The 26919-nt window shown below is 40.2% G+C and overlaps 3 protein-coding genes across 3 annotated transcripts; 2 read left to right on the top strand and 1 right to left on the bottom strand.

The window, feature by feature from the left end:
• The first annotated feature begins 1215 nt into the window (after window positions 1–1215).
• On the top strand, window positions 1216–9941 carry wdr20b (WD repeat domain 20b). The gene is made up of 4 exons (XM_082505101.1): window positions 1216–1515; window positions 4039–4221; window positions 6351–7757; window positions 8123–9941. Exons 1-4 carry the CDS (start codon window positions 1267–1269, stop codon window positions 8177–8179), a joined length of 1896 nt encoding a protein of 631 aa, XP_082361227.1. The 5' UTR covers window positions 1216–1266; the 3' UTR covers window positions 8180–9941.
• A 4172-nt stretch (window positions 9942–14113) lies between these two features.
• Window positions 14114–18681, bottom strand: mgat2 (alpha-1,6-mannosyl-glycoprotein 2-beta-N-acetylglucosaminyltransferase). The gene is made up of 2 exons (XM_082504689.1): window positions 18508–18681; window positions 14114–16118 (listed from the first exon to the last, which is right to left on the bottom strand). Exon 2 carries the CDS (start codon window positions 15864–15866, stop codon window positions 14457–14459), a length of 1410 nt encoding a protein of 469 aa, XP_082360815.1. The 5' UTR covers window positions 15867–16118; window positions 18508–18681; the 3' UTR covers window positions 14114–14456.
• Window positions 18682–21454: 2773 nt separating this feature from the next.
• On the top strand, window positions 21455–22513 carry rps29 (ribosomal protein S29). The gene is made up of 3 exons (XM_082506209.1): window positions 21455–21589; window positions 22067–22166; window positions 22410–22513. Exons 1-3 carry the CDS (start codon window positions 21528–21530, stop codon window positions 22416–22418), a joined length of 171 nt encoding a protein of 56 aa, XP_082362335.1. The 5' UTR covers window positions 21455–21527; the 3' UTR covers window positions 22419–22513.
• The last annotated feature ends 4406 nt before the right edge of the window (window positions 22514–26919 follow it).

Below are 26919 nucleotides of genomic sequence, written 5' to 3'. Positions count from 1 at the left end.
ATTCTGGAGGGAAACCCATATGCTGCCTTATTTACACATCTATATATGCATATTGTCAGAGTTTAGATTACCTTTTCTTTATTTGCATAATGCATATTGCAGACCAACTTACTAGGAATGTCTAGAACTTTCCATTTAATTTCCTGATTTTCATTTGTGGATTGCAAACAGAATATGCCATCCAAAGTATTTGGTGATAGAGAGAGACTTATAGTGAAGCAAACTGAATTTTGACTATGCTCTGTGGCCATTGGCCAAACTTAAATTCTCGCAGAAATCATAAGCTTCCCTATAACACATTAATATGTGTATGCAAAGACACAGTGTGTTGATGAGAGCTTGTGATGGTTTAGCAAGAGGTTGCAAAAACCCATTCATCCCATAACACTTGGAATAGGCTGCACTTACATGTAAAAAATAATTAAAGTCAGACTTGTGTAAGACAGACGACTAGAATACTCTGGTCCGATCTGAGCGGTAATGGCTTTACTTACCAGAGGAGGGCAGTGTATCGCACTTTCTAGGGATCAGTTACATAATCTAAATGTTTCCAGCTGGTAGCAGACGTTACTAGAAGCTGAATACTCATGTACCTCAGTGTAAACTGATGAAAGAGAGAAGCCAAATTTCTCGGTGTTCCACTATTCTGTTTGAGTAAGACAGTGAGTCAGTCCTTTTTTTAATGAAATGGAAGAATGAGAATAATAGCAATGTTTCTGGAACTTAGTGCCAGAAGGTAGTTTTTACATCCTGGGATGGTTCTTACTTTGGTGCTTTGATTACAGAAGTGACCATGAGTTTCAGTCTTGGTTTTCTGTTTCAGAACTTTCTGTCTTTGCCTTGACTATGGAAGATTTTATTGCACAGAGAGATTTTCCCCCTTTGTTTTTATTTACTAATAATATTTACTTTTCTTTACTCTGTTTATACTCAATTGAAAGCTTTTTCACCATAGGTTTTCTTATTATTACATAGAATTTTTATTTGTATTCATTCAAAATAAATATAATTTATTTATTGCTTTGGTGGTCCATAAAAGTTGTAAAAAAACATTGATTTTAGCAATAAAAAATATTAAATAACAGCGAGTTATTTTAAGTCGATGTGTTTATTGTTTAAATTAATCGCGTTTTACACGCGCATACACTTCTGTTTTTCTGCTGGACTCTATAATTCACTGTACGCATGGCTGCGACCGCAACGGTTCAACGCATGCGCTCTCGCTGACATCCGGGGCCAGGACAAGGATGAACGGCGATTTCCAAGATGGCGGCGGAGGGAGGAGGGAAGGAGATGAACGAAATTAAAACTCAGTTCACCACACGAGAAGGTGTCTACAAACTCCTCACGCACTCTGAATACAGCCGCCCGAACAGGGTGCCTTTCAACTCGCAGGGCTCCAATCCCGTCAAGGTCTCCTTCGTCAATGTAAACGACCAGTCCGGCAACGGCGACAGGATCTGTTTCAATGTGGGCCGGGAACTCTACTTTTATATCTACAAAGGCGTGAGAAAGGTAAACAGTACTGAGCGAGGAGGCAAAGTAACCGCTGTTCGGGAGCAGTCCGTTAATTTGACATATTTAAATGCGTTGCAAACCAGCTGTCAGCTCTCTCGGCTTCTGTTATTTAAGTGCGCAGATTATCAAGAGAAGGCCATGTAGCAAACCGAGCTAAGTTAGAGACTGATTAGCATTCTTAGCTAACATCGCCACAGTTGTTTTTGTTGTTGTTGTTGCTTCGATTAGATTTGTGCGCCCTCCAAGGTTCACTAGTTAATTCGGCGAAAAGCTGTGACATGAAATTACCCAGTGAACTGTGCTATACGAGAAAAGGCTTCTCCTGTTCTGTCATGTCATGTGGTGTTTGTTTATTCTCGTTTCTTTACGTGGAAAGTGCACCTCTACACTGTCGGTGGCAATACAGACAGGAAACAACTTTGTTGTTCCTGTTAAAGAAGCCACTGACTGCATGTAAGCTTTAGACTTTGTAAGCTGTGGGCATGGAAGTGAACAGTGTTGTTTTTCATGGTGTAATGATGTGTGCACGCTACTGTCAGGACTGGGTTGTGATGCAATGTGATCCACTGTTTAGGTTGCGTGCAGTGGTGATGTCATTGCAGCAAGACACGTTTAAGCAGAGATGGTGACTGTGACAGCGGTGATCATGCTGGTCATGTGCTTGACCCGTAAGCTGGGTGTAGCGGCCAAGCATCCTAATAAGGACTCACACTTGTGTTCGTGTTTTGGTTTTCCACGAAAACTCTAACATTGCATATTGACGTTAATGTTAGAGCTGTTCTTCTGTCGTCTTTAACAAAAGTAAAGTGCAAAGAGGAACACTTATTTTGGATAATTCTAAGTTAATATGGTGTACTACCCTGCAAAGGGCAACCTTTAGGTTTGAAAAGTTATGAAGTCTGTTATTTGACAGCAAGTTAAGCTACAGAATTGTGTGGTTCGATTTTACATTTTTTGAACCCTGAGGCTAGTGTTTGACGTTTCCTTATGATTAAAAAAATCTTCAAATTGACTGAGCAACCGTAAAACTGCAATGTCAAAACATTTAATAACACTGCTGTCTATGGAAAAGAGATCCTAGAGAAAATTTTCGAATAGTGATAAAAATGCTGATACTTTTGCTACTTAATCAAAACTGCAGGGAGTAAATATTAGCCATTATAACTGTTTGCCAGTAAACAGCAATGTTAACCTGTTGATACAACAAAATTGAACCAGAGTAAATGCTGCATTAGCTTTAGGGACAGCATTTGTATTCAGGTTCATTTTCCTGATGTAGGGACGTCTCGGGTGGTTTTTAACATCAGCAATTCTCAAAACTTCCTCATCAAGTTTTGGAATCCCAGAGCACGGACTGAACTAGTGCAGCCACACACACACACACACACAAAACCCCGTTCAGCTATCTTAGTGAGGACCTTCATTGACATAATGGTTTCCCTAGCCCTTTATCCTAACCCCAACCATTAAAAATGATGCCTAACTCTAACCCTTACCCTAAACCTAACCATAGCCTAATTGTAACCCTGACACTAAAACCACATTTTGAGCCTCAAAAAGGCCTTCAAACTTGTGAGGACCAGTGTGTGTGTCCTTACAAGTGACTGTTGGTTCTCACAAGTATAGTAGAATGCAGATTTCGGTCCTCACAAAGATAGCTAACAGATGGATAACACACACATTACAAGGTGAAGGCCTGACTATCTCAATTATTTTGGGGTTAAATGTCTTGTTCAAAGACCCAGTGATGTGCATGAAGAAGGAGCTAATGGTCAAACCACTAATCTTACAATCAATGGGATTGCCACTTAACATCTCAAAGTTTTTCAGCCATATACAGGACAGTGGGTAAAAGAAATTGAAGCACAGCAACACATTTTGCACAGTTTCAGATTAGTGACAGATAGATCAAAATCACCATTTTGTCTGTTGACAAAAGTGAGTAAAACATTTGTCACCTGAAACCCTAACCAGGGTATGTCAGGATGACAAGTCACAGTGAGTTGTTGTACATAAAGTTTATTGTTCAAGGATTAGACAGATCCACTGCAAACAGTTGGGATCAAACAAGTTTTGTTTGAGGTATTTATTTCTCTTTAAACTTAATATTAGCAGCTGAACATCCCTGGTAATATGTCTTCTGTGTCTAACCCAGGTGGAATATGAAGCATCCTTGTATAAATGATTTATGACAGTCTAGCCACAGCATCATCGTAGCACTTGTATTGTCAGGCAGCCATAGATGCTTATTTTATCTCATTTTATTTTGAGCTGCCTTTTTGACAACACTGATACCTTTAGAAGCGTTGCAACTCCTAACCTTTCTCTCTGACTTGTTTTATGCCCCAAAATAGACCTGAAGAAAGCGATAGACATGAAGCTATCACAAATGTTAGATTTGCATTAGTCAGGCTTTGTTGCTCTTTCTTTCTATTTCGGAATAATGACTTTCTACATGTAACAACATATCACAGTTTCTTTAATTTATTTTTAGTCATGTCAATGTGTTTGTAATTGCAGGCTGCTGATCTTAGTAAGCCCATAGACAAGAGGATATACAAAGGAACGCAGCCTACGTGCCATGACTTCAACCCCCTCACAGCTACAGCAGAGAGTGTCTCTCTGCTGGTGGGCTTCTCAGCTGGCCAGGTGCAGCTCATAGACCCAATAAAGAAGGAAACCAGCAAACTCTTCAATGAGGAGGTGGGTAGCAGTTATCATTGTTTTGAAGACAACTTGCCTCTCTTGAGCCTTGTACTATGAAGAAGGATTTGAGGCTTAGTAATGTAACTTCGGGTTTAACCCTGGATTTTCAGTGTTCCAAATGTGGTCCACTACTTACCAGGGTACATCGCCAACATAATTTGTACCGTAGACCTAATCTGCTCTACAGGTTATGTTTGACGTAAGAGATAAACAGGTATGTTCAGTTTTCTGGAATGAAGCATCACCATTCCTGGATGATCCTTGTGATCCAAGTGTGTAGATAGTTAAAGGTTGTTAAAAAAAAAAAGAAAAAAGAAAATCTAAAATCTTTGTTTTTCTCTGGTGAGCATTAGTAATAAATATAAATTCTTCCTTTTGTCCAAGCTATCTGTAAGTCATTTTAAAACTTTTATTGTACTTTGAATAGACTAAACTTTATTAATATTGCTTTTTCAGTCTAGCTGGCCAAAGAAGATGAAGCTCACACATAATCAAGCAGCATCATGAATGCTTCGAAACAAAGGAACTTTATTTTTGGTTTATGAAGAGTTTCCCCTCTCATCGAAGAGGTTTCGTAAAATTCTAAAACAACTCATGGAGAATCTCAATGACTTAATCCCTAGTGGGGGTTGTCCTGAGGTCTTGTGAGCCATTGTTAATTATGTGAGTTGTCACATGAGCCAAGGTGTGAAACAAGGCTTTGGTCATTATTGTAATCAGGGCCAAGGTGGGAATCCTCTATGAGTCTTTGCCTCACTTTATCATAATATGAGGTATTTGGTGTTGTCCTGTCCTTTTCCTGTTGAGGTGGCTCTGTTATGTTGTGTAATGCATTTGTGGAGTGAGTGTTTGGTTCCTCCCATGTAAAAATCTGAACACTGCTTACTGAATTACACTGTGTTGTTTAGCTTATGTTAGAGTATTTTAGCCTTGGAATGTGCCAGTTTTTGTCTTGAGGGTTTTCCATGGTGAAACGTGTACTAGGATGTTAATGGTTGGAGAACATTTTTTGGAACTTATCTAAAAAAACTTGCCACATACTGGACAACAGTGTATTTCCCTTTGTTGTTCTCTATCCCTGGTGGATGTCTGAGGTTTGTTCTGGTGCATTTATTCTCATATTAATAAGGTGTCTCCAAAAGTTGATTCTGTTCATCTGGACGTAGCGTTTTCAGTGGGAGAAACGCTTCATCACTGATTAAAGTAGCTTCTTCAGTCTCAGCTGACTGCAGGTTTCCCCAATCTTATAAACAGTACATTTGCATAATGACTGAAACGACCTCCCAGCCCATTGTTCCTTCAGTGGGCTGGTTTCAGTCATTATGCAGGCTTCTGCTTTATAGGTTTTCTATTGTGACACAGGTGTCATCTGCCCATCTGATCTCTGAAGGCGATCAGACAGTGTTACTTTTCACTTCCTCTATGCAAAAATTGGTTACACTGGGGAAGCCATGGCGCATATTTAGTCTGTAGCAACCTTCATATTTGAATTATATGGTGGCTCATTTTCACAAACCACAAAAGATACCAGTTGCCTTCTTCTCAAGCAGTCCAGACTCCCATGACCTGGACATTCTCTGACTGAGATAACTACATAGACATATTTAGATGACTCTTTTTTTTTTTTATTGTACTTTTGTCTCAAACACACAAACTCTCTGGTGTAATAGCTTTAGCCCTGATGCGCATGTGTGTGCGAGTGTGTGTTCATGCACGTGTTAGTTTAATTTTTAAGCCTCTATTATGTCTTTAAAATCTATTTTTATAATACCATAGTGTATATCACTCTGCTTCCCTTAGTCTTACCCCATTTCTGATTGGTCATATTCTTTCATATGAACATCCTCATAGCTAGATCGAGAAACCTGACTTAGCATGTTGTTAATCACCTTTGTGTGACCCCTTAGCTTGACTGCTGATTTTGGGGTAAGTGGTGACAAATAGAAAAAAGGTGTCATGGATATGATGAACTTTCCTTGTACAGGCTCCCAATAATATGTTTATCAGAATCAGAATACTTTATTAATCCTTAAAGAAATTGTGTTTATGTTTGATCTAGTCCACTAGCTGACCTGTCTCCTTGTTTTTTGCTTTGTTTTTCCTTTTTTCTATTCTTCTCTTTCCAGAGACTTATCGACAAGTCGAGAGTAACATGTGTGCGATGGGTTCCTGGTTCAGAGAGCCTGTTTCTTGTGGCTCACTCCAGTGGCAGCATGTACTTGTACAATGTGGAAAACACCTGTGGCACCACAGCACCTCACTACCAGCTCCTTAAGCAGGGTGAAAATTATGCTGTGCATACCTGCAAGAGCAAATCGGCTCGTAACCCTTTACTGCGGTGGACAGTGGGCGAAGGGGCGCTCAATGAGTTTGCTTTCTCCCCAGATGGAAAGTTTCTAGCTTGTGCGAGCCAGGATGGCTTCCTGCGGGTTTTTGGCTTTGATGCCGCAGAGCTACACGGAACTATGAAGAGCTACTTCGGTGGCTTACTGTGCGTGTGCTGGAGCCCCGATGGACGGTATATTGTGGCAGGAGGGGAGGACGACCTGGTGACGGTTTGGTCATTTTTGGACTGTAGAGTCATTGCACGAGGGCATGGCCACAAGTCATGGGTGAGCGTGGTGGCGTTTGACCACTGTACCACCAGTGTTGAGGATGGCGACTTGCCTGCGGAGTTTAGTGGCAGCGATGAGGACTTTCACGAGCAGAATCACTTCAGTGCAGGCAGAGACAGAGCAAACAGTTCTCATTCTCGGCTTTCTAAGAGAAACTCTACGGACAGTAGACCGGTTAGTGTGACCTACAGATTTGGCTCAGTGGGACAGGACACCCAGCTGTGCCTGTGGGATCTCACAGAGGACATTCTCTTCCCTCACCTCCCTTTGTCCCGCACTCGAACACACACTAATGTTATGAGTGCCACAAGCCCTCCAGCAACAGGACAACCTCCTTCTACTCTGTCCACGACCACCAGTTCCGGTGGCACCAACAGTAAAGACAATTTGAGCAATAGTAGCACTAGCGGCAACCCAACTAACTCCCTCCCCGGCACCTTGCCTCGGTCCAATAGCTTGCCTCACTCCTCAAATCCAGCGGGGGGCAGCACCCCCAACAGTAACACAGGCAGCAGCAACAGCAGCAGCAGCACCACCGCCACAACCAAGGCCAACAGCATCATTGACAGCGCTTTCATCGCCACCAGCGTCAGCAAGTTTGCAACACTGTCGTTACACGACTCGCGGAAGGAGCGCCACGAGAAGGACCACAAGAGAAACCACAGCATGGGTCACATCAGCAGCAAGAGCAGCGACAAGCTAAACCAGCTCAGCTCGTCAAAGATGGCGAAAGCTGACGCTGCTAAGACTTTAGGCACTACTCTGTGCCCACGCATGGAGGAGGTGCCGCTCCTGGAACCGCTGGTGTGCAAAAAGATAGCTCACGAAAGACTCACTGTGTTAATCTTCCTGGAGGACTGTCTGGTAACAGCCTGTCAGGAGGGTTTCGTTTGCACCTGGGCTAGGCCTGGGAAAGTGGTGAGTGACGGGCCTCATGAGAATACTCTCTTGTGACACTTTAAAGTTATGTTTTGTTGTTGTTGTTGTTGTTTTGTTTTTGAGTAATTCTTGCATTCAGGAGCAGTTGGGTTTGGGTTTGTTTGGGTTTGAGTTCACACCTCATATATATCTATATCTATCTATCTATCGCTATATATATATATATATATATATATATATATATATATATATTATAAACCTGCATCATTTTTGATTATAAATAGGACAGTTTGTTTAAAAAAAAAAAAAGAGAGAGCAAACCTCACGGCCTCACTGTTCTACCTCTCGTGTTACATTTGAGTAAAAACCTTTATTATCAATGTGTGTTATCTGTCTCTCCACAGGGATTGCTATCATCTCAAAACAACCCAGCCAATTCCCCCAGTGGAACAGTAGTATAGTCGATGCTGGTGCTGCTAATAACAGCTCCACGCAACAGAGACGTGGGGACGACCACGACCGAGGCCCTGCAGCGCTTCTTCACACACAGTCACACATCACATGACCTCGAGTGTTTCCTTTCATTCTCATCACTACAAGCACCCAGATGCTCTCTTTGTGTTACTGTTCATGTTAAGAATTTTGGCCAAGGCCAGAGTTAGAAACTTGACCCCCTTTGTTTTGTGTGTGTGTGTGCGCGTGCGCCTGTGTGGGGGAGGTGGAGTGGGTTTAAAGTTTGCTATTGGAAGTTAGATGGCAAGTTTTAAATCATCCAGGAGGCTTATGGGAAGGTTTGACTGGCTTCATTATTGCATCTATGCTCATATCAGAACGTGTCTAGTCTAACAATAACAAACTAATCCCCCAATCTCTTGTGCCTGTAAATCTTCAAAGACTAGATACGGTGTAAGCATTTGTGATGATGCCTCAACCTGACCTTTTTGTGTGGGTTTAATTAAATCCCTTTTTTAAAAAAGAAAGAAAGAGATAAAATAAATGTAATATATTCACAGATAAAGGGAATAAGATGAGGAACTGTTTTGGAGCGACAGCAGCATATCCCCAAAGCGAAGTCTCTTATTTTTCACCTCCTGGGTGATTCCTTGTGCAGTCACGGTTGTCAAACACCTGCCCAAGAGAGACTGCCTTTTACTTCCTTTTGAAACGTTTTTAAGTCCGAGTTGTCAAACTCAGGAGTTTATTTGCACAGTTTTGTTTTTCTTTCATTCTTTTTCTTCCCTTGTATATTTTGAACTCATGAGGGTGGAACAAGTTTTTCAAAACGCTTTGAAAGCACTTGGGGAAACGGCTTGTTATCGTTCTGTCTCAACGCTGGATGCTGCAATCATAGTTTTTTATATAAAAAAAAATTGTTTGCACTTAATAGTTAGAGGAGTATGGCTTTACATTTTGGAGTGTGTAAGGACTCCTTGACAAGGTTGTTATATAAATAGAATTTAAAAAAACAAACTTTGTATCTATTGAGCATTTATTTTAATATTGTTTCGGATGAAATGGGCTCTGTAATATATGTAAATATTGTACATCAGTGATTTATGAGTGAAATGATCATATTACATTAATTGAAAATCCTCATTTCAGAAAATAGTGATATTTCTAATACAGAAAATCTATACCTAATATTAAAACAAATCTTGAATATGCAGGTGAAAATGTTTCTTTTCTGTTGTACATAGAGAAATTTCAGGTGTATTTTTATTAATGAAACGTTTGGTATAGGAAATGTCTATCCTTTTGTCTAACAGGTAGTGCTGAATGCTAGCTAGCCTGTCGCTGCAGATTCCTTTTACTACGTAGACAGGTAGGCGCAGAGGCAGTGGTCTATAATTCAGCCATCACTTCGAGCTCAGGTAAACCACAGGAAGACCAACGCTGGCATAGTTCTCCTCACCCATAGGCAGCAGTCCCATCCGTCATAATACTTGTGAAACTCACTTTAACAAATAAGACTGACAACCTTGTTCTGCACACAGGACTGAAATCTGTGACTTCTGTTATATTGCCAGTAACTGATGCTGAACTTGTGAACAAACTTGACACTGTGTTGAATTACTAGCTGACATGCGTCAGCACTGGTGGTGTTGGGGGGTTAGGTGCTTGAGGTGAGGGGTGCTTTTTCAGGCACCCACACAGAACTAAGGATTTTAACAGTGGGAGCCTTTTCCTCCATGTGACGCCTATTAAAACAGCTTTGACAGACTACCTGTTCTGTTTGTGTTCACTGTTTATTTACACATGAAACTACGCGTTCATGCAACACTTATTAGTTGGACATGCAACCTCCATGCTTTCTTCTGCCTGGTTAAGCGGTCAGGCTCAATACAATGTGAATTTCTTACATTGTTAACCTTTACTTTTATCGCATAGCGAAAGAAGTATTACATTTTTTCACTTCATAATGAAGGACTAGCACAACTAATAATTTCCCATGATGGCTTGGTTCCAGGGCAGGGTTCTAGGGCAAACTCATTTGACATTGTGAGCCACTTTGATCTAAAGCAACCTGGATGAGTAAAATTCCCTTTTCTTTCGATTTAATTGCAGAGATATCTTATAAGCTTTGCAATTGTAACAACATCTCAGTTTTTCAACACGACAAAGAAATCCTGCTGCGGTAAATGAATGAAATCTGGCTTAAATAGTGAGAAATAAATGTGTAAGATAGCAGGAAAACTTCTGGTTGCTCATCACACAGACTGTCCTGTCATTGCAAAACAAAGCTTTTGTTTATTCACTGCAAATGTCCCTTTTTGTGGACCAATTCTAAAAAACAAAACCAAATAAAGAGACATTTCTGAAATAATTTGTGAGAAAATAGGAAGATTTCTGTTATTTAAATGTTAACGAATTACTCTGGTGTAGCATGAACGAATGAACAGCCATGGGGGAGGTTTTTATTAGCAGAAGAATCTGTGAAACTTACGAAAACACAGTTAAAAGTCAAAAATTGATGCCCTCCTTCACATTTTCCAAAACCATCCAGTGGACCGAATTTACCGTGTCAATTCTGGCCCCCGGGCCTTAAGTTTGACACACCTTATATAGGAGATTTCTAAAATTTCCTTTTACTTCATTTTGAGAATTACCTCCCTGACCACTGAAGTATTAGTATTGCAGCTAACCAGCAGGTGGCAGTCTTGTTCAGGCAAATGAGAGCTTTTGGAATGTTTTTTCCATAACAATCACTTGATCAAACGGGGAAATTGCTGTCTATGTGATATGTAGCCTATATCCTGTTGTCTCTCCCTTGGTCTCCCATCACAAATGTATTGCTTCCACTTCATATATATTTTATATTCAAAGAGCAGAATAAAACTGCCTCTCCATAATTTATGAGCTACTTTTAGGAGAAACACAAGCACTCATAGCCATTAAACCGGCAGCCTGTGGCATCGCTGTTATGTGAGGGGAAAAAAAGGTGTGATCAGCAGGATAGACTGGCACAATCATCCCGTCAGGCTGTCACTAAAACAGCTCTGACTGCATTACTGATCTCTTCTGGGCTGGCAACATCAATCTTGAGCAAGTGTCAATCAGAATTAGTGAGATATTTACATTTAAAAAACAAAAACCCCACTGATTGTAATATATGTGCTATTATTGTGCTTTCTGTGCTGTTTACAAACCCTATCACCTTTGAATGGCAATCAAACTACAGTAGCGTCGAGCACAGGCTTGAAAAGAGCTGCATCTATCTTACACCTTCAGGGAAATGGGCCCTCTTTGATAGGTATTCAATAGCTTGAAAACGAATCCCACTGCACAATCCCTCTTTGACCATCTTTTCACACTGATGCAATTCCCTCGTCTGCATGTCTCCATATATTGACCCAGAGTTTTGTTTACCTTCAATGTGTGCAACGTCTATGAATGATTAATATTGCCTCTCGGGGGCTAGAAGCCCAGACTGAGCAACATTTCATGTGATGCAGAAACTTGACATCTTAAGATACTGTGAGAAGGGAGGGAGGGGAAAAAAATTAATTCATGCCTTTATGTCAGTGATAGATTTGAACGTACACGTCTAGTCAAGTTGGGGAAAGGATCACATTAATCTAGTTTCATTTTCAAGCTCTGCAGGGATGTTTATTTAACCCGCTGCTAAGACCTGTGGTTAGTTTAGACATTAAAGAATGAGTTATATTACAAAGTCGGGATAAGAGGGTGACAAATTAAATGCAACATGGAATACAAAGTTGCTTTATTAGGATGGCTGTATTGACAATTGGCCTGGATTCTAGAGTGGATAGGCAGTTTTTTCCTCTGCGCCTTTTCAACTGCAATTTAGATAACTGTGTATCGGGAATTTTTAGGAGGGGGAGAGGTATGGATAATGGTCTTGGGCTGTACAGACCTTAAATCCAACACATAACAGTTTCTAACGCTCCAATGTCAGCTAACCATTAGTCACCACGTATCAAGAACAATGTGCCACTTCTTCTATTCTCAGTTCTATTCTAAGCCATGCTTCCCTTGTGGTACAGGCCCAATTTCTGAGTATGCACCATGGGAACAGCTGCACAATTTGCCAGTTGCATGACCTCAGAGAAGCAGCAGCAGTATGACTGCATGTCTTCACACTGCATTATGAATTGAAGTTTACTAATAAGAAATTAACAGGAACTGCTTACCCTGCAGAGATTGCATTGCTTTGTTTTTGTACCGAAGAGGAACATTTGAGAGGCTTTGTGTCAATCTAAATAGAAAAAAATCACACTAAGGAAACAACTTCCTCTACATACATTAAAGTATTTCATCTTTAATTCATGTGGTGCTTTATGCTGAGACTTGTGTCACTGAAAGGCCACCGGCAGAGTCTACCAGAGGAGGCCTTAAATGTGAACTGTTTGAAGAGTTCAGTCACTGATAACTTATTCCAGATTTTGAAAAGTATGCAGAACTGATTGTTGAACACTGCCAGGAGGATGGTTGAGGGATGGAGTGATGGAAAGGGAGTAGGGGATCAATGCAGCCAGAGAAGCCAGTGAGCTCGGGCGTCAGCGGAAACTATCAATACTGAGCTGTGGCCTAAGCACTTAAAATGTAAATGCATCTTCAATAGGAACAACAGAAAACAGAAAGTAGTGTCAGAGCCTTGGGAGCTCTCCAGGTGCATCGCGTTTATTTCTCTGTGAGAATCTCTGCAGATACAGTAGCACAACGTTATACTACATTGGGTAGGGGCAGTGATGCATTGCAACAAAACAATGGCCTGCAGTTTTATTTAGCTGCAGTGCATCACCATCACTTCTGTCAGATATAACACGATGAAAACTGTAGCTCTGCGCGCCCCCGTTACTGAAAGCACTGATGGAATTGAATTCCGAACTGCTGCAGTCACTTTAATATCGAGTCTTCTGGTGTTCTCTAATAACCCGTTGAAGCTAAATGGAAATTATTTAAATAGAATGAGGTGTCTCAACGGATCTACTTTGATCTCAGCAAATTTGTGAGATATAAATACCTTCAAACTAATTATGTGAGCACAGCGGGACCTCCGAGTCCATAGTTTCGCCAAACTCGTGACTGCACCAGTGAGCACTTGCCTGCTCTTCCCAATTTACCACCTACTGAGATACAGATGGGTGACAAATTACGGGAACACCTGAATGCGTAAGTGCTATAGTGAGGGGATGCTGTAGCTCAGTTATGCTGCAAGGGTCACTGGTCAACTTAAGAGGAAGAGATCCCTACTCATCAATAAAACGTTGTTCTGAGCAGTCACCTTTATTCCACAAACATTTCCACCCTGATGAGCAGAAATTGAGTGGTCAAAAGCACAGGATGTGAGAAGTTAAGGTTTCTTCAGAGTATTTAGGGCTTGACAAAAAATTTTTGACCGGAGAGATAACGGTGGGCAGTCACCAGGCTTCAACTCAAATTCCTAAGCCAGATTTCAGACATTTTTAAGCTACTGTTAATTTGGACCCAGTTCTGCCTTGGCGCCTTTTGTAGGCCAGATTTTCATAGGTTTGAACTTATCATTTCTTAGTGTGTACTATAAGATGTTGGGATCATTTTCTTGTATGGAAAATTAGGGCGGATAGAATCCGTGGGCTGCCTTTCAGTCCAATCACTGGTATATTTCTTGTGATAGCTCCTTCCATACCCACTGACACCAGTTTTTGGCACTAGCAACAGACGTTTATGAGTTAGAAACTGGCCATTGATCCGTGGAAAAGGAGCACAGGGTAGTGCTGGTCCTAGTTTCGCTTTGGTGCATTTTTTAAACGGACCGATAAGCTGCGTAGGAAAAATTTGTGGTTCTTTCTGTCATAAGAAACTCCCGGCAACCTTTAGGCAATGTTCTGACCTTTTTTCCAGTGTATGTGTGCAGACTGAACAATAGCAACAGGTCAGTGGAAACCAGTGGCTTAAGTTATGTTGACATTACCTTTAATTTGTTTCCCATCAGTATGTTTTTAGACTTTGAATATCAAATGATGCATATAATAATCTTAAAATCTTCTTATAGAAAACACAGCAATATATATTGTTTAGTATATCAATGATACAAAACATTGCAGACTTGTTAGGAATTACTTAAATAATTCAATGTAAAGACATATTTGTGTTAAAGAAGCCAAAAATCCAACATTCGTCTTTATTTGGAACAAGCCAATAAAACAGGCAATATTAAGAATAGTCCATAAAGATTTACTTTTTCTTTATATAGGATGCAAAAGAGACAATAATATATAATAGTAGCAATTAAGGTCACTGTAATCGAACATAGCTCTTGCAGAGTTCATGATCCCTGATGTCTCCCCAGCCCCCATTTTTCACATGTGGGGCCACTCCTCCTGCCCCGTTGGCTGGCAATCTCTTTGTGATCAGGAGGTTTTTTGGGAACAGCTGGTTCCCACTGCTCTGTAGGATGTTTTCTATCTTGGTTTTCTGGTTAATGGGCATGCAAGAAGCCTTCTTGTGGTGCATGCCGCAGTCTCCGGCATGGAAAATCCGTGGTGCCTCGCTCACCATGACCTTCCAGTAGGAGGGCAGGCATGACACAGTCAAGTGTTGTAAAGACCAATCCCAGTTGTAGTCATCATAAGTGCAAAAGGTGTCGGTGCATTGGATGAGTTTCTGGTACGTCTCTCTACTCAGAGCCATCCCCATGTTGTGCTCGGTGGACTTCCAGGCTTTCACCTCCACTTTATTTGCTTTGCTGGAGTAGCCGATGTGGCTGTAGCTCCCCAGTGAGAGGATATCGCAGTCTGTGCACTGCTCCCTTTTCAGAGCAGTCATTTGCTTTAAGAGATGGATAAAGTCCGGAGACAAGTAGTGGTCCTCTTCGATCAGGAGAACGAGACCCTTATGGTCTTTGAGAACTCGAACTCTGTCCCATACAAAGTGAAGCTTCCACCACCAGTGGTGCTTGGTCTGGGAAAACTTGGCCTCCCGGTAGTGTCCAAACGAGTCAGGGTACTCTGCGTTAATGCAACCCAGTTTTAAGGCGTCTTTTTTGGGGATGTCTCTGGGGCAGTCCCTGGGGTCATTTCCAGGGAACTCCTGTGGGTACAGCTGGATGCTGAAGGGGAAGAAAATCTGGAGGACTTGGCAGAAGTCAACAGAGGCAACCACTTTGTTAATCTCAGGGGACCAGTAGTCATGGCTGAATATCAGCAGTATGCTATCCACACCTCTGGCCTTTCGTAAACTGTCTACCAATAGCTTTAGATAGTCTGGTCGGTTATGGACCTGAACTACTACAACCAAATCGTCCTTCTTTCGAGTCGTCTTAAATTTCTCTTCATTTCTTATCGTCTGATCAAAGTTTAGCTGGAAGACAATGCCACGGTAGACTAAAGTGGTATTATCCACATCTGGCTTGGATATTTTGGGTTTGTCCTTTTCTTTTTCTTGGTGTGTGTCATTTGCTTGTATAACAGGTGCTGGGACAGGTGCCCGACTGACCGCTGGCGTTGCTTGTTCCTGGTTATGACTGTTGACGCTATTACTGCTGCTGCTGCTGATAATGTTGCTCCTCCGCACCGCCTCCACTTCCCTGGGTAACGATCCACTGTCGTTCTTCTTCTGCCTTCCACTGCTCCAGAAAGCCAGGCCACATATGACAACCACCAGAGTCAGTAACACCACCTTCCTCTTGTAGATTCGGAATCTCATGATAGAGGGTTATCCTCTTGTAAAGGGAGAGAAGTTGATAATTGGGACTCAAGATGCAGCTGTATGGGGGGCTTACGCTTTGCACTGAGAACAGGAGCGATTTAAAAAGAAAGTGCTATCAGGCTAAGTGTTGGCAAAATTAACTGTTGTTGTAAACATGGATCCCACTGGAATGTCACTGGTGCTGAATGAATATTCCATAAGGCATGGCGGTTTTTGAGAGGCAGCAGAGTGGCAGTGTGCGTGCACCACCTGAATGAAAAATAAACCAGAAAATAAAATTAAGTGCATTGTGACAGGTGGGGGTAAGGCAATGTTACGAAAATCTTGACAGAAATTTGTTTCCACAGTATATAAAGCACATTGCCATGCTGGAACATGGAAAAAGACATCAATTGATGTTTAAGCATATACTGTTGCAAATTACGCAAGACCAAACTCGGTGCAGTAATCATCACTCATTAGCTTTTGCCATCCCACACACATAAGGTAGGTCACTTGGTAACAACTGAACCACCTACACGACAAATGCGCAAAACTAATATGGTGATAACTGTAGGAAACAGCATCAATCTCCGTAAATGGCTAATAATCAGACCTGCAGTTTAAGTTACCATGTCAATCGGTTTGAACTTCTTCTATTCAAACATACAGTGCAGTACTATGAAAGTTTTAGGTACTTCATGCAGAACACTGACCAGTCTATCTGTTAAAGTGCTGCAGCTGAGTTTTGACGTGCACATAAAAGAAAAGCATTGTGCTGTATTGTTAGTGATACTTGAATGGCTTTACCTGGCTGTGAACCAAAAATATCTTGGTTTTTTTCTTGTTTTTCCAACTTTACTGCCAGAACCCACTAACTATGGAGTGATTTCACTCTCAGCTCTGACATCTGACTTCCAAACCAAATGTAAAGCAATACTCACAAAATAATGTTATCAGGGTAGGAGATGCCAGGAAAAAATTCCTGTTTAGGAACTATTCCCTAAGAGCGTCTCATTCTATAATCACAATGGACAAATTTAACATACACATCGCATAACAACCAAGCTGAATTTTTTTTCTTATAATTACAAGTAAAATGATCACTCAGGAGAAAGTTAAATGAAACAGAGTCTATCCTTCTTGAAAATGTTGTACTTGGTACAGAGACAGTTTTTTATCATATAGCTTTGAGATCAGTTTAGTTAGAATTAATCAGATTAGATTATTAGACAGGGGCTACAATCAAGGAAGACAAAATTCAAATGAAAAAGAAGCAGATTTTACAAAGTGCTTAAAACAAGCTACCTGCCAAGTGCCACCAAAAACTGTCAACATAACTGCTGCTGTTTTACAGGCAGAACATTGACCATATCAAATACAGATTTCTGTATATTTACTGTACTTTGCATTGAGCTAATACCTGAAAGCACCTCCAGTTTACTTATCTTCCCTTATCTGCAGAGTACAGTTAACATATCCAATAAAATGCATTTAGTCTGATGACAATGTAAAAGTATATATTATGGTTTCACAGACATTCAATAAATGATAATCACCGAGCTTTATTAGAAATATACATGCAACTGGCTGCCAGCCAGCCCCTACAAAGAGTATCACAAACGCCACAATTGTGATTTCATCCAATCCTCACCCTTACCCCATACTTCATCTTCGCTTATATCGTTAATGTTGGTTAAAGCTCAATGCTTCTAATTTGCCCTCCATTTATTTTCCTCCTTAACTGCATTATCAATATTGATCGCTCATTTCTGCTGAGCAAACCTCCATACTTTATTCGTTATTAAATTAGTAGTCTCTCAGGCTGACTACCTGACCATTTATTCTGTTTTCTGGTTGCCTGAAAACTCTACTTAATGGTAGCATCCAGTCCAGACTGCAGTGTGTCACCGACACTGCCTGAGAAAGGTATCTGATACCTACTAGAGTCTGTGATAACAGAAGTAAACACATTCCCTGTAACTGCCCCACACAGACATATACATTAAAGTAAGCCCCAAACGCTATTAGTAAATGTGCACAGAAATGTATTAATATGTGATGTGTACTTTAAGGAAAACAGCTAAATGCAGGAATAAAACGATACAGCTCTCTAACCCACATTCTTCAAATTATTGTAATTTGCATGCCCACATTCGGCTTTTCCGTGCTAAATGCTTTCCACACGCCTCCTGCCAAATCAACTCAAATATTTGGTCTACAGCTTAAAGTATTTCCCATTTTAATCCACTTAATTTCTTTTATCGTGACCTAAACCGGTTTATACTAGCAGTACAAGCGCCTATCATGTAAATGTGCAGTTTCGTCTTGGAGCCTACAGCACAAACCCCATCAGTTTTTTTTTCTGTCCTAAATTGGCCGCCGTTGGACAACACCGAGCCAGCGGCGGCTTCAATCGATTTTTTTAAAACCACGAGATACAGTTTTTAGCATTTCGCCGACTGACACAAAACCCACAGAAAGCAGCCGAAAACAACGGCGGGCGCCTCGGCTTCGCTCTTTTATGACAGCCAGCATCACGGAAATGCTAATAGCAAGTTAGCAACGGCGTCAGCTAGCAACTTGCAAGTAACCCGCCCGGACCGAACCACCGTCAACACCGTGTCGAACCACAACAACCACGCTCACAGTAGTTTACCTAAAACCGCAGAATCCGTGCGGAGCTTTCACTGTGAAGAGTCAGTACGGTGGCTTCCCATTCTCCTCCATACCGTTCTGCAAAATGCACGGCAAACGCAACTGTCGACTAGCTGTGTGAAAACACTGCCTGTCGCTGTCCCACAATGCAACGGGCCAGCGGGGGGCACCAGAGATACCCGAAATATCTTGAATCCCCGCTGCTGCTCCTGCTGCTGCAGATACTCTGCTCTCTAAACTGACCTGATGAGGTTTGAGTGGCTAGGAAAAGTTATTGGGCCTGTTTGAAATGTGATTGACCCCCCAAAAGTAATTTCCCATGTTTTTATGTGTGATTTGCTTTTTTTGATGTCTAAAATCTGTGCTTGTTGGGGGTAAATAGTCTGTGGTAAACAAGATTTACGAAGGGGTTATATATAAAATAAAGAAATTACTTGTTTTTTGTTTCTTTGTTTATTACCTTGCATTATTATACCTACATTATATTCAGTCATTTTTGACTTTATAGACTTTATAAAATTTTTTAATGTCAGTGTCATTTTTAACCTGGATGAATAAAGGCTATATCAAAGTTGTTGTTGTTTTTTTAAGTCGCAGACTAGAATGATCTTTCTAGCTCTAAATGACTTGATGTCATTTACAATTAAGTTCAGTTGAATTCAATTCAGTGTGTTTAGTACCAAGTCTTAACAATAGTGTCCTCAGGGCACTTTATATTGTAAAGTCCCTACAATAATAGAGAGAGAATTCCAGCAGTCAGATGATGAGCAAGCACTTGGCAACAGTGGAAAGGAAAAACTCCCTTTTAGCAGGAAGAAACCTCTGGTAGGACCAGGGAGAGGCTGCCATCTGACACAACCTCCTGGGGTTGAGGGGAGGGAGACCAAAAGGTGCACTGTGAAAGAGGGTCCAAGTTTAATAATCACTACTAATAATAGCTATGTTTGACGGATTGCAGGCCAACAACTCATTGACATTTTAAATGCTGGCAATTATTTGTTGGCAAATACCAGAAATCACTTTTTGGCACAACACTGGGATTTCTTGATTATTTATACAATGTGTTGCAAATCTACACAGACTGCCTTAATTGCTACTTTTTTGTTTTTGTTTTTTTCTTCTTCACTGATCACTCACAGTGCAGACCCAAAAAAGGGAAGTGTTGAATTTTGTTAACTCGTGGAACCTATTTCAGCAATACCAACCTCCATTAGATGCTACATGTAGCTCCATGTAGGATGTGTACAACATAGAAGAGGAATTTTGGATCAATCCTCCCTAGAAACTGTTCCCACAATTGATCTTGATTGAACATCCCTCTTCGAGTCATCCCACAGCATCTCAATTGGTTTAAGGTGAACATATTTATTTTATTTATTTTATTTAGGACAGTGCATGTTAATGAACATAAATGTAAAAAAAAATTACATGAATGTAAACATACCAGATTATAGCCAAGGGCTAATTTCCATCTGTTGTCCTTAAGCATAAAAAATAGACATAATAATTCATAAAAATTCATCATTCATTCATAATAAAAACTCCATCACCAAACTTACACATACACACCATTCTGTTCCCAAATAAAACATTAAAACTATACAACTCATACATGATCACACACTTGATTTGTCCATAACCAGTTTTTAACCTTTGCCTTAAACAAATTGAGTGTAGAGCATTCTCTAATGGGTTGAGGAAGACTGTTCCACAGATGGCCTCCCTTGACAGACATATCCTGACTTTGCCATTCAAAAAACAGTTTCTTATTTCCCAGCTATTCTGCTGAAGAATTACCTGTGCACTTTGGGCCTTTGTGTAGCTATTGTCCCATCACCTAACCTCTCCCAAGATAGGTCATGGACAGCTGCCATAATAATCTCTTGGTAAATTTTCCTGACAGATTTATGCATTGTTCCCTCAGTGAGGACATGGGGTTTTGGTACTAAGATGCAGTGCATTTTCCTTATAAACCTGCTTGTTTCCTTCTTCTTCAGTAGTTCAGTGTTTGTCTCCTTTATTGAGAATAAAAGATGATGCCAAAGATGTTATGAAACAGCAGGGGATCTTCTGCAAATTTGAAACATACTATTAAAAATACAAAAAAAAAAAAAAAAAAAGATTCTTTGCCATGATAAAAATGACACAATAATTCTGAGTAAAATGCAACTGAAATATATAAAATCAAAGGCTGAATTATTCAAAGAACGAATCATGCAAAAATGCAAGGTGCAAGCTCAATGTACCAATCAATATTTTAATTTAAAGCTGACGTTGTACCTATGTCACGAAATTACTTGGAAGATTTACATATAATGAAATTATTTAAAGTTTGTATTTGCTGTATATTTCTTTCTTTCTTTCTTTCTTTCTTTCTTTCTTTCTTTCTTTCTTTCTTTCTTTCTTTCTTTCTTTCTTTCTTTCTTTTATTTTTTAGAATATACAATAACTATGTATCTGTTTGTGAATAGCTTTTTAAGAAACTGGAGCTAAATACATTATTTGTTTAGTCTGATTGCGTTTGGTTATAATCTTAAATGAAGATTAGACCGCATTTTGTGGGTAATCAATGAACAATTTCAGGCATTTGTGGTTTGCATGATTTTTTATTGCAGTACATTTGTACATGTCACGAGTTAATTTGAAGGATTATGTGTGCAACCAGATGCTCACGCTAAACAGAAAGAGCCAGCACTTTGCTGTTTTAAGTGCTTATGGTCAACAGACAATTGTTTCCGAGATGAAGACTGAATAGTTTAATATAACATGGTTTTATTTAAATGCAGGGCTTAGAGCTGTAAGAGGGTTAAATGATGTCACGGTTACCCATTGGGCTGTGGGATTTATTAATTCAAATTGATTAGTTTTGGCGATGTACAAAAAAATTAGTATTTTAAATTTAGTTAGGCGCTAGGAGGCGGTACACAACAACCCGACGCCGGAAATAGAGCACCAGAAAGCCTATTTGCGCACGCGCGCCCGTTCTTCTTCCTTTCCGACACTCGAGCGAAAAGAGACAAGATGGGCCATCAGCAGCTCTACTGGAGTCACCCCAGAAAATTCGGACAGGGATCCCGCTCCTGGTCAGTGTCTACTTTGTTGCGTTGTTTATCGGTTAACGTGATCAAGTTGAGGTGATATAAGGTGTTTCTGGCCTCCCCATCTTTAAAAAAAAACGCTACCAAACGTGCACCGCATGTGCCCTGAACCTGAGCTAATATGGCGGAGGCAAATACTCTCTCCTTCCCTATTAGCATCAGCCTTGTGTGTCTTTTGACCGGATTTGGTTTTATAACGGCTAGAGTTACCGAAAGCCCTTAATGCACATGAGTTAGGCGTGTAATTTCTTCCGTCGCTTGATCGGAAGAAATTTAACAAATGTTTAACGTTATTGAGAATAGCATTATTACAGGACTGTTAAAAGTTAGCCCCGGTGTTCAGAAGAGCACACCAAATGCACACCGGCTCATAGTTTACGACAATCGGCGCCAGGGTTTTGTATAACTGGTACATAAAAGCGTATATATGCGTTGACTGATCCTACTCTGATGTTGTTGCAGCCGAGTGTGCTCTAACAGACATGGCTTGATCCGTAAATACGGGATCAACATGTGCCGCCAGTGCTTCAGGCAGTACGCTAAAGACATCGGCTTCGTTAAGGTAAGTTGTATTTTTCTGTTGCCTCTCAAATTGATCATAACTTTACATCACAGAACATCAACTGAATTTCCCACTGTATAAAGTTTCATTAGGACTGGCTTTACTGATTTGAGGATGAAGCCCATGAATTAAATGTTGTTTTAATTTTGCATGAGTTTCATGCTGTTTTGCTTTTTGCTCCTCACAAGCATGCTATATGCCCGTCTCTTTACAATAACTAACACCTGTTTTGTGTTCTTACAGCTGGACTAAGATGTCTTGTGCTGACGTCCTCGGATGGGTCAAGTTGTCAGAAGTCTGGCCATGATGGGATAATTAATCATTGCAAATAAATTTTGTCCAATTGATTGATTTTTGCGTGGTTATTAATTGGCATGAATTTGATATTTTTTTTCCACAATGGATAAAAAGGACTTTTAGATGAGCGATCAAACACTATTAATGACCTTTGGTTTTGCTCAGCAGCAAAGTCATGTTGGTCAGGCAGTTAGAGGTTTCCATTTTAAATAAAATAACTTAGTTGGTCACCTACTTTGAGTTGCTGTTCATTAAGAGTTAAGCAAACAGGTTTTATATAGCAAGAGGTTTTAAATATGAGTAAAACTGAAACTTGATTGATATTAACTGGGGTTATGGCTACTCAGCATTTAGTGACTTCATGTCATTAGATTATAATTGTGTAGTAAACCATGAACATTGAGTTGCAAGCCTTATAGCTTTTTTTTTCATTTAGGTGAAATGTAGACATCCTTGTAATAGGTAGATAACTGCAGAGAAATGGTTTGTATCCATGGAAACTGGTGCGTGGGGAAAGACTGATGGGAAGAAAACACAATAGGAATGGAATAGCCTTGATAATTTGATAATGGGGTGGGGAAGCTTTTAGACAGGTCGGCTGTGCCTGTCGTTTGAAAACAAACCAGGAGCATGGAAGTAAAATATTTCAGGTGGAAACTCAATTTTAAGGTTGCTTTGTGGTTGAGTGGTCACATTTCTTTGTTAATAACCTTTAATGGGACATCCGCTGAGCTATTTTGCAAGAAGTCAAGTAGTGCAATTAATCCTCACAGTTGTGCATCATGGCAGCGGCGTAAAGTGCAGCTGATTAATTTTTAATTCAGCGTGCCTTCACGTAAAACAACATACCCCCAGCTCTCATCCAAGGACTGCTAACATGCTGAGATAATAGTCTTGCTCAAAGTTAATGAAATTTGATAAGTCCCCTGTAGTGTGCCTAATTGCTTAGCGCCTTGTGACTGAAGCTACCAAAGTGAAGCTATTTGTTTAAGGCTGTTCCCAGGTAGATGGGATTCTGTGCAATCTGATATTGAGTTGTTTTTCTGTTTCTTGTTTTTTTTTTTGTTTTTTTGCCAGGATTTACTATAAAATATTTGTCATTATTGTTCTCACCTTTAAAAAAAATAGTGTGAAGTGTTAGGCACTAGATGGCAGCAGCACATCATGCTCAGTGCCGTTGATGATGCCACTGACTGCTGGTAATGCTATTTATGCTGCTGCCCCCCCCCCTCAAAAAAAAAAAATCTTTCATTCATCATTATTATATACCTTTTGCCATCAGGTACTAGAGAAGCTTCATGGGGTCTAAAGTGGGCAGTTAAAAGATGTTTGTGGCAGATTGAAAAGTCTAAAAATACATTGTAGTTGTGCAGCTACTTAGATTTTTTAAAAAGCATAGTCAATCTACTCCTTTATGCTCGAGGTTCAGATTTTAATCTGTTTAATCCAAGGCAATAACTAAAATATGGTTGGGAAGTGCTAGCGTATCACAAATAATAAATCTGTTTTTGTTCAGCAGGCATAAGATGAAACTTTAATGCTCCCATTGGGGAAATTGTAAAAAAGAAACAAAATGACAAAAAAATGAAATTGACACAAACACTCAAACCTATAATTCTAGCAACAAAACAAACTGCTTAGAAATAAAAGGATGAATGAATAGTGATAGAGATGTTTAAAAGTAGAGCAGCACCCCTCATTATAAAGAGTCTTCGGAAGTCCAGTACATACACAAAATGAACAAGTGAAACTTTTTAAATGAAGGAAATAAATAAAAGGTACTTCCTGCCAAATGCAGTAAATATATGCGATATAGCTACTTTAAACAAATGTGGCCATAACTGTCTGACTGAACTTTAGAAATGGAAGCACAGCGTGTGCAAAACATTCTGCAAGGCTAAGGCGTATTTTATGGGGTGTATTGATGTCTACCTCAGATCTGTAGGTATTTTAAAAGTAGGCCAATAAGTTATGCATAAAAGGAGCCTGTGTGCAGGAACGGGCAGGCCAGTTTGGAGCTGAACACACAAGCGCTCCTTGTTGCATCACTGCACCATGTTGGCGGGTGGAAGGTGTTGTCTTTGATGTTCAGTTCAACTGCCTTTTTTTCTTCTTTGCACCGCATCAATGTTCTCGCTGTGCTGTCTCCTCAGTACACAACTTCCACGACAACTGACTCAGTGAAAAATCAGTTTCATCCAACCTGAATCTTTTTCAAAAAGTCTCCCATCGTTGTTACCGTTCACTGGCTTTGTGTGGTCACACAGTTTGCTCCAGCTCCACTTTCTGCCTTACACTGTGCTATTTTTATATATGTAGCCTACATATAGTTAGGTTCACATGTGTTTGGGAAATAGCTCTGTTTAAGTCCTTTGTCCTCAGTACACAGTGGCTTGTGAATCAGACAATCATTTTCTGAGGTACAAAAGAATTTGGGCAGTTGACTTAAGTGAAAATAGAGTTGTTAAGAAATTGCCTCCATGTCCTTAAATAATTATAGTTTTTACTTATTTTTCACATTTTTATTTTAGTTATAAAAGTTAATGATTCAGGAAGTAAACCTTAAATCTTATCAAATCTGAAATATTGTTACCAGAAATGCTGTTTTGACATGACGATCCACATTTTAACTTTGACTATCAGTCCTTTGTTGTTAAAATTTGTAACAAACCAACTGAGTGGAAACTTATTGTTGGTCAACTCTTTGTCCAAATGTGTGAAGAGCTGGAGTTTCCCCAGAGACATATGCAGTTTTGGTGACACAGTGAGTAGCAGTAACTGGGTAGATATCTAAATTTACGCATTTATTATCAAACAGTAATGGTTTAGCACATACAGTAGTTCACTTTTCCTTTTGGGCTACTGCTTCAACTTTAGTCTTGCATTTTGTAAAGGGAGGAGAACCACAGAGGCATATTTAACATAGACAGTGTTTAAGAAATGGACCTGGTTCCCTGGTCTGAAAAGGGAAGCCCATGCAGATGTGCCTTAAAGCTGCATTTATTTCCTGTAGCTGGCAGGGAGAGAATCCTGAATAAGCACAATGGTTATGCTCTGCAAATTATGCTCCCGTTTTGGACAAAATAAATGGTAAAGCAGGGTACATACCTACCTTGGGACTTGCACCTTGCTACTGTATGAGGATGCAGTGTCCCTCTGTTTCACACATTTGGCCAGAGGGGCCGATGGCGCGATATGGCAGCCTCGCTTCTGTCAGTCTGCCCCAGGGCAGCTGTGGCTACAACCGTAGCTTGCCTCTACCAGTGTGTGAATGCGAGAGTGAATGAATAATGGAATTGTAAAGCGCTTTGGGTGCCTTGAAAAGCGCTATATAAATCCAATTCATTTATTGCCAATGCTCAAACTTAGACTTCTCAAATCAGTGGTGTTGGCAACATCACAAAAGCTATGATCATCTTTCACATAGATTTAAATAAAATGGAAAAACTGAATCCACTGAAACTGAATGGATGGATGGATAACATATTTAACTGGATCTTTAGTAGCTCATAATCACTGACTTCTTTTCTTCTTTCTAGGGGTTCCCCTTTAGAAATTATTTAAAAAATCTACTCAGCAAAGTTATCAACTATAAAACCAATATAACTAAAATATGACAATAAGGTCAGTTAACTGTTTACTTAGGGGGTAAGGATACGTTTTCTTTTGATATATTGTTAATACAACTAAACTGAATGAAGTTAAGAGTTATGGGTTTTATTAGAAACAATGTTGCAAATAAATTTGTGAAGTCTCTTTTATTTTAGTGACCTGATGAGATAATTGCATCTGTACATGGAGGGGCTGGTCGACAGTTTACTGGGAGTAGCAGTTAATATTATTATCCCTAAGTGATGTACGTGCTGGTAAAATCGACTGTTTGTGGCTATAAAAGACTCTGTGATCGCTCATGTGTGCCATGCTTGTACACACACATAAATATGTTATTGTGTGCACTTTGTGGTCACAGCCAGATCTTAACGCCGAAAGCAAACCTGAATGGAACACTAGTTTGAACAAACCAGAAGGGAGCTGTTGGTGTGATGGCTTGGGACCCAAAGTCTCTGAGCTACTGTGACTGACTGCCAGATACATTGCAGAGGTCTGCCATCCATCTCCTAGATTATAGCGAAAAATAGGTGAATTGAAAACGTTACAGCACACTGTTGGCATGGAAACATTCCTCTGGGTTTACCTGCTTTTGATTGTTAGACCAAGAGGCACTTCTCTCTGCTAGGTTACTCCAAACGGCTGTGGGCAAACATGCAACTCATTCATGCTCCCCCTCTCCCAGTTTCCACAGATTGGGAAAGATGTTGACTGAGGGATGGCAAATGAAAAATATGAAGAAAAGAGCAGCAGCCAGAGACATAAAGAAAAAAATAGATTAATTGAAGAAAGAAGCAATAGTAAAAGCAGAACCTGTGAAATTATGCAATGATTAACAGGCTATTGT

This window comes from Aulonocara stuartgranti (assembly GCF_965226115.1).
Source record: "Aulonocara stuartgranti genome assembly, chromosome: 15".
Classification (NCBI taxonomy): Eukaryota; Metazoa; Chordata; class Actinopteri; order Cichliformes; family Cichlidae; genus Aulonocara; species Aulonocara stuartgranti.
This window is presented reverse-complemented; position numbering and strand designations above follow the sequence as displayed.